Source organism: Phascolarctos cinereus, unplaced genomic scaffold, assembly GCF_003287225.1.
Source record: "Phascolarctos cinereus isolate Bilbo 61053 unplaced genomic scaffold, phaCin_HiC Scaffold_2;HRSCAF=192, whole genome shotgun sequence".
Lineage (NCBI taxonomy): Eukaryota > Metazoa > Chordata > Mammalia > Diprotodontia > Phascolarctidae > Phascolarctos > Phascolarctos cinereus.
The window spans coordinates 122,173,804-122,182,040 of NW_027555625.1; the positions used below are offsets into that span (position 1 = coordinate 122,173,804).

The 8,237-nt window shown below is 41.4% G+C and overlaps 1 protein-coding gene across 2 annotated transcripts in view; it reads left to right on the forward strand.

Annotated features, from left to right (window-relative positions):
- TGFA (transforming growth factor alpha) overlaps window positions 1-6,627 on the forward strand; it is a 126,712-nt gene extending 120,085 nt beyond the window's left edge. For both annotated transcript variants that reach the window (XM_020985339.2, XM_020985341.2), the window contains exons 5-6: window positions 643-752; window positions 4,656-6,627. In XM_020985339.2, coding sequence (XP_020840998.1) covers window positions 643-752; window positions 4,656-4,663 — 118 coding nt within the window. In that variant the 3' untranslated portion in view covers window positions 4,664-6,627. The remainder of the gene's footprint in view (window positions 1-642; window positions 753-4,655) is intronic.
- Window positions 6,628-8,237: the final 1,610 nt, after the last annotated feature.

Sequence of the window (8,237 nt, forward strand, 5' to 3'; positions counted from 1 at the left end):
TTAATGTGGTGCTCTGTTTAAAAAGGGTCTTTTGACTTCATCCACAGGACTTTAGGAATATTCATTCATAAACACAATTCTCTTGTCTGGGAGGCAGCTAGGTATGAAGCCCTCTGGGGAAAATAGAGGAGGCCGGGGTTCAGGGGAAGAGTTCAAAGGATTCTGTAAATGCAGTTATAGAAAGGAGAAAGGGATTCTAATACTCCCAGAAAACTGGCAAAAGTGTGTTTGCAACTGGAGGGAACAGAAGTGTCACTAAATCTTAGGGTTAGAAAAAACTCCAGGGGTCATTCTAGCCCAACATGTTTGCAGCTCAAAATGGCCTCTTCACCATCTCTGACAGGGATCATTCTAACTCTACTTAAAGAGGTGAACTCTCTAACTCCGTGGGCAACCCATTGCAACATGGGACTTTTCCTTATTTTGAACTGTAATCTGCCTCTATCTCCTCTCCCATGTGCCCACTGGCCCTAAAATACAGGTATGTTAAGGTTCTCGTAATGCCCGTGTGCTCTCAGCCCCTGTCTGGAGGGAGATAACGTCGAGGCATTCCCTTTGTGTGGCAAGCTCAGACATGGCTTTTGGCTGCTGTTAATAGCTAAGTCCGTGTTCAATTCTCTTCTTGCCCCTCTTGTGTTCCAGCTGCTGTCGGATAAGGAGGCCTTGTGAGTGGTGCCGGGGCTTCGTCTGTCAGCATGAGAAGCCCAGTGACCTCTTGAAGGGAGGAACAGCCTGTTGTCGCTCGGAGACAGGTGAGCACAGATGTCCTGGGGGTGTATTGTCTTTGGAGGTTCTAACAACCAGCTTCTTTCTTGGAAGGGAAATAGAGGTGAGACAGTGGAAGGAAGGTTGACTTCTATTTTTTTTTAACCAAGTTGATCCTGATTTGTTTTTGCATTACTTAGATGAGAGTTGAAAGTGTTTGGCAGCTTTTATGAACCTGTATCATTAGTTAGCCAATGAACATTAAGTATCTACTACGTGCAGAACACTCGACTCTGCTGTAGGAGATACAGAGTTTAGAAATGTCTCTACGCTCAAGGAACTTACAGTGTAATAAGAAGCTAAGACACTGACACAAATAACTAAGTCACAATGCTATATAAGTGCCTTAAAGAGGTGCACACAAAATTCTCTGTGAAGTTTGGAGGGAGAAGCTATTGTCCACCGGGGCTCAGGGATTTTGTGACATTTGAATGGCCTTTGAGTTGAATTTTAAAGGATGGGTAGAATTTCAATAGGTTAAAAGGGAGAGGAAGGTTATTCCAGGTGTAGAAAGCAGCAAAAGCAAAAGTCTAGCCACACAAGCATGAGACCATTTTGGCTGGAGTATAAAGTACATGGAGGGGACTAATGTGACATAAATTTGCGTAGTTCTAGATTGTGAGGAGCCCTGAATGTCAGGGAGAGGAATTTGGCCTTCAATCGGTGGGCAAATAGAAAGCTGTGGATGATTTTAAAATGCCACTGAAGGACGGGAGGAATAGACAATAAGGCCAGTCCTCCAGGGATTTACAATCTAGGTCCTTCATTTTAGGCAGCGAGGTAGCTTAGTGGATAGGGTGCCAGGCCTGAAGTCCAGAAGACTCATCTTCCTGATTTCAAATCTGGCTTCAGATACTTACTGTGCATGACCCTGGGCAAGTCACTTAACCCTGTTTACCTCAGTTTCCTCATCAGTAAAATGAGCTAAAGAAGGAAATAGCAAACCACTCCAGTATCTTTACCAAGGAAAACCCCAGCTGGGGTCATGAAGAGTAAGACATGACTAAAATGACTGAATAACAACAAACCTTCCATTGAGTCAGTCCCACCAGTGTTGAAATACTGACCCCAACCATTTTAGAATTTGAAATTCCATTTATCTGAAAAAAATAAACTCTCAAAGTCCTCCCCAACATCAACTAAGGTTTTGAAAATGAAGTTTTGATGAGAGACCTGTTGGCTAATTCAATTGCAAGCACATAATTTAAAAGTGCTTTTGAAATTTTACTTCTAAATCACAGAACAATAGAAGAGAGATTTGCCCAGGGACAGATCAGAGACTCGGGATTTTCCGAAGCCTGGCAACCCAAACCCTTTCCTCTGTGTGGTTTACATATTCCCTCCACATGTCCTTCTAGTAAGCTGAGCTGAATGAAGGAATGTCAGGCTAAGCTTTAACTACAGTGAAGTCTATTGTATGTAAGGCAAGCATTTTCAAATAGGGAATATGGAGGTAGTTGGAGAAAGCTGAAGAATATTTGTTACCCATGAGTATATTCCCTTGTGTGTATAGTACATGCAGAAATATTCACATTCCTTTTGGGAAAGGCTGACTTTTTCATCCTCGCAGTACCATTAAGAGGAAAGTGAGTGGTAAATGATGCTCACTCTTTGTCTAAAGTGTGGGCAACTGAGGCTGTGAAGTGGCATGCCTCAAGTCATGCCATTGTGGTAGGACGGCGTCACAGAAAAACCTGTTAAAAGCTGGAAGGAACCTCAGTGTTCCCTCCCCTTCATTTTATTGATCCCAAAGAAGGTGAATGACTTCTCTAAGGTCACACAGCTAGGAACTATCAAAGCCAGAACTCCAATCTAGCTCTCTTGAGCCTTCTGTCTCCAGGGCCAGTACTCTTTCCACCATCTTATGCTTCTGTCCTGGGAAGAAAACCCAGGACTGACATACAAACCCTACCCCCTCATAGACATACCTCCACTAACCCACTGGGACAACCCACTGAGTAAGTGAATGAACTAGTGAAGGTAAATGTTTCCCCACCAGTTGGACCCAACACCCTATATAGACCTCAAACTATTAGTTTGAGGAAGACTGGGTGTTCATTGCAATTGTTTAGAATGCATGGTATCCCATTCCTTTTTGGTGCCCACTATCGTCTCCTTGGTTTTGTTGAAAGGAATAACATTATAGTGAGAAGAATACTAGAGTTAGAGTCCAAAAATCTGGGTTCAGATCCTGCATTTACTACCTGTGTGACCTTGGGAAAACAAATGCCTCTCACTCTCTGAACACCCTAGGCTCCTAAATCTAGAGATGGAAGGGACCTTCAAGGCCATCTAGTTCAACACCCTCATTTTAAAGATGAGAAACAGAGATCAGAGGTTCAGTGCCTTATCTAAAGTCACACATATAGTGAGAAGTAGAATTTAAACCTGGGCCTCTAGCTCTCAGTCCAGTGCTCTTTTCCACAATACGATGCTGCCTCATTTCCAAATCTATAAAATAAGGATGTTGATGCAAATGCCATCCAAGCTCTAACCTTTAGCTCTAAAAGTCCCATTAGCACTAACATGTACTAAGATTCTTCCCAATCTTAGTAATCTAGATTCTGTGCATCCTCAAGTCCCTTCCAGCTCCGGAATTCAGTGTTCTAGGCTTTAACCTTCCTTTCCACCTCCAAATCTTTTTACTAATGACTGAATTATGTGGCTTTTCAGGGAAGGCCAAACGTGAACTACGGTAGGCAGCAGAAATGTCCCATCCCCAAACCTCCAACCTGTTGTAGATGCCATGTGCTGCCAAAGGCAGGAACCACGATGCCCTGTTCCCTCCCTCTCTCTGATGGTGGGTGGCCAAGCAGAAAATAGTCACTGGAATGGACACACAAGAGTAGGCAGGATGAATCCAGGGGAGATGAAGACCAAATACACATTACCTGATTTCTATGAGTTCTCGGATCTTTGGAAGATAGACAAAGAAAGAGGGTGTAGCTCATTTCCTATGGGTGTAGTGGCCTTGCAGAGACCCCCACAACTGGAAGCAGACCTCAGGAAACCTTGGACCTGGTAGTATAGTGTCAGAAACACTAGATCTGGTGTTAGGGGTCAAGTCCTGATTCTGATGGTTGCTAGCTATGACTTTGGAAGATTGCTTCTATTCCCTGGTCCTCTGTTTCTCTGTCTCTGAATTGAGGTTAAATGTAAATCCTATGTATCCTGGTAATCAGATGTAAATCCTATGCTCTTATAAGTTGGGCATCCAACTTAGAATGTTGAGCACTTGGCAAGCCTAGGAGGCCACCAGGTTGGCTGCTGAGCACTACCGGCTTAAAGGGAAGACCAAGATGATGGATGGCCCCTTTGTTCTTATGTGTTCAATTTATTTTTTCAGTCCAGCATTTAAGAGGGTTTTTCTGCTTTCCTAGTTTCATTCTTCTTCTTCTTCATCTTCTTCTTCTTCTTCTTCTTCTTCTTCTTCTTCTTCTTCTTCATCTTCTTCTTCTTTCTTCTTCTTTTTCTTTCTTTCTTCTTCTTCTTCTTCTCTTCCTCCTCTTTCTCCTTCTCTCCCTTTCCCCTTCTTCCCTTCCCCCTCTCCCTCTTCTCCCCTTCTTCCACTCCCATTTTTCCTCCTCCATCCTCTCCATAATAATCATAATCATGATAGCTTGCTGTTACATAGCATGGTTTGCAAATATTTTTATGTAAATTCTCACTCTATCCTCTCAACAACCTCCTGAAGATGGACACAGCAAAAATTGGACTTAAGCCTAACAGCCTGCAAGTGTAATAGTGATGACAAATTGAGAGCTTTTTAATGTCTGTTCCAAATTTCTGTTTTGAAAGTCATCTCCTTCCTGATGACTCCCCATTTGGGATGCCAACTGGAATGGAGAGCTCCAAGCTCACAGTAATGGAGCCTTTCTCTTTTCTTACAGTGGTCTGAAGGAAGGACTCCAGGGATACAGCCAGTTGGACTGCTGCTGCCTGATAAAGGAGAAAGGACTTTTCTAAAGAAGTGCATTTTCCATGGAAGCAAGTATTGCTGGGGACATACTAGCAAACATTTTTTTTCCCCTGCATTGCCTCAAAAACTCCTGTGCATCCTCTTTCTTATTTGCTGGGCTTTCAGAACTCGTCGAGACTTCCATTTGCTTGGGGTTACTTGGTGTGAACTGAGGATGAAAATCGGCAGACCACGTAACCCTTAAGACTGTGTTGTTGGAACTGGATGACGGATGGTCCTGGGAGGAACTGCAAAGAGGGTTGGCTTCTTGTTTACGTAGCAGAGTTGGGTACAGGTGTGGAGGTGTTTGAGTTCAGTGTAGATGTGAGTGTGTGTGTGTGTGTGTGTGTGTGTGTGTGTGTGTGTGTGTGTGCTGCCAGGGACAAATTTCAATCCGAAGTTCTTCCTCTGTTTTCCCCCCTCATCCATCTGTGCTTCATTTTTGTCTTTGGATGAAATTGTCGATCTGTACCCATGACCTCCTTGTGGTGTTTGGGAATCTACCTGGAACCATGAGTTTCCTTCAAGTTGTTACAGTTCTGTCTCGTTTGTTTGATGGGGGAAGGGGGTAAAATGGGGTCACTGCTTACATTATGGAAAGTTCTAAGCTCTAAGAAGAATTGTCTTTTCTAGCTACAGAACCTTTAACACTTTAACCCCCTGAGCCCTCTGGCTGTGTCCACCAATAGAAAGATATTGTAAACTCTCTATTGATAGTTTTTTTTCCAATAGTGGTAATTTCTAATTTATTAAATAGCGAAAGAATTTCATTTTTCATCTCTTAAATCAGTGTGAAACACACACACACACATATACATACACACACAACCTCTTTAGATTTTCTACTTCTGTTTAGTTACAGAGTAAAGTTTTAGCTCATAAAAATATATTTGCATTTTTTGATCAAGGGAGGCATTTTCAGCATCCTAATCATTAGTCTCTGGGGAGGAAGACCATGGACCATATCACAGGAAAAAAATGCACAACTGAAATTTTAAAGCTGAGCCTTGAGACACTAAGCCATCCCTTGGGTTCAGTCTTATTCCAAGTGGGATAATTGGCAAGTAGCAAACAGAAAGCTCATCCCCTCTGGAAAGAGACCGAGTAGGCAGATAGATCTGTGCCTGTGTGTGTAGGAGAAGTAAGCTCTGTTATGTGTATAGAAAATTACTCATTTGTTAAAAAAAAAATAACATGTTGACAGCCCATGGGGAGAAATCTTCTAGGTTGTATTTGGAAACTGATGGTTAGCCGAACATCCTTGAAATTTCAGGCCAGATCTAGGAAAAGGAGAGCCAGTCACTTACGTTTCATGTGTAACTCAGTTAGTTTGTTGCTTTATTTTAAAATTGGGAACCTTTACTTTTCCTATTTATTTTCAAGCTATTAACCAAAACATTCTAGTGATTTTTCTGTTTTCCATTAAGGATAACTTTTTTTAAAAAATAAATAAATAAATGTCAGATAAGCCTCCTCTCTCCTTCTAGGCCAGATCTTCTCCTCAGAAGACAAACAGCAAGGTACTTTTGGCTTAGGATACAGTTACCATCCCTGAATGAACAGTGGTAGATATCTTGTATATCACTAGACTTTGTTAGTTAAAGTTTCAAGATAGAATTATAATGAGTAGATATATATACATATATATAAATTTACTGTACCATATACAAGGATACTATTTATTCATTAGTCTTTGAAAAATGAGAGACTCATACTCTTCAATACATTCTGCTCCTCAGATGTTGAAAGGACTCTATTAAATGAGTGTAGTTTGAAATTCTCCTATCACAGACTCCTCCCTTGCCCTCATTCCCTTTCCCTCTCCAGTCTCCCATCCTCATCTCAGTTTACTTCTGTTTGTTTTTTTAAGAACTGAAATAATAATACCATCACCCATGTCTTAACCTTGGAGCATCGATTTTTTCCTTTATTAGCATAACTTGGAATCTCTGAAATTGAGGATGAGGATCCAATCTGTTCTCTACCCTAACCTTCTTAATTCTCCATGTGATCCAAAAGATATATGTCCTAAAGGCAGAACTTGGGGGATGGGGGTTGGAACTTTTGCTATACTAGGAGCTCCCAACTCTAGGTTACCTTCTCCCTACCTTTACCCTAGAATTGTAAAATAAAACATCAGCTTCAAATTTCCAGGCAAGCACCCTGAGCCTTCCTATGAGCCATGAGTGTAATGAGCTGAGGAACAATGACGGCATCTTTACTCAAAACCATGGTTCCTCCCCATTCTAGAAACATGCTAGGAAGTTAAGATTTCTGTGCAGAGGAGAGACGCATAAAAGTGCAGGTATTTTTTTGAGTTATAATTTGAAAATAGATTTATAATAGTGGTTTTAACTTGGGCCACCATTTTCATTTTAAGGCAAATTTGTCTCCTCATAGTTTAGCAGAGGCTATTTGAGTTCTATTTTCCTTTTTAAATATTTTTTCAAATACCGGTATGAAGTATTTGTTTTCTAAGATGGACTAACTAAAATCTAGTCTGTGGGATTTGGTGGTTTTGCTTGTAAGTAGCCTTTCCCTGCGTGTAATTCTATTCCCATTATCTGTATGTTCTCTGATGAACATCTGCATGCCTTCCTGATAGCGGGTGTGAGTTGCCATTCAAAGTCAGCCATGTGCATTCAGGCAGTGAAACCAGGTGAAACTTTCATGGCTCTCCATAAAGGTGTTCTGGCTTGCAATAAGTCAACACTTTGATTCTCATGTCATGCCATTGCCCTTATCCTGAATCATGATAGAACGTCCATTCACCCCATGGTTTTGATTTGTCCCCTAGATGTGCTAGGCTTACAATAAGCACTCTCTAATAAATTGTGTGATGATATCTGAAAAGGCTGTAGTAAAGAAATGATTTAGATGAGTAAGAACTTGAGGCTTTTTCACGGAGAGGGATTCAGATGTCTTTCCTCTCTATGACTCTTTAAAGAACCTGGAGCTGAACTAATAGCTTTCTCCCCCAATTTGGATTCATTAGTTGGTGATTCCTTACTTAGCAATGGGATGGCTGATGAGCATTTGGCTAATGTACCATTTTGGGCAATGATACTTATGTCTTTGACTGTAAAAATGTTATGTTGGTATTTTCTCCACCAATTGGGGTTAAAATTTGTCCATTCTGTGCCCTGCTGCCAACCTCTACAGGTTCTATACTACTAGTTTCAGAAGATCAACTATCCATTAGGGTTTTCTTGAGTTGAATCCTCAAGGCCACTTAGCTAATGAGTTGAACAGAATCAATATTTGGGTCCATAGAGCCCCAATATGTGATTGGGGAGCTAATGAAAACTTACCAGGCAAAAAAGCTTAAAGATTCCTGGAAAACAGAGCCCAATTATCCAGCACAGACCAATGGCAAAATTTCTTCTTCCTACTCATAAAATATGGTATAACCCGAGTGATACATTGGCCTGATTTGGTGTTTCAACTCAGATGAGAATCCTGACCCATTAGAGAGGTACCTTCTTTGGCACGTGGACCAAGGAACAGGATTGTA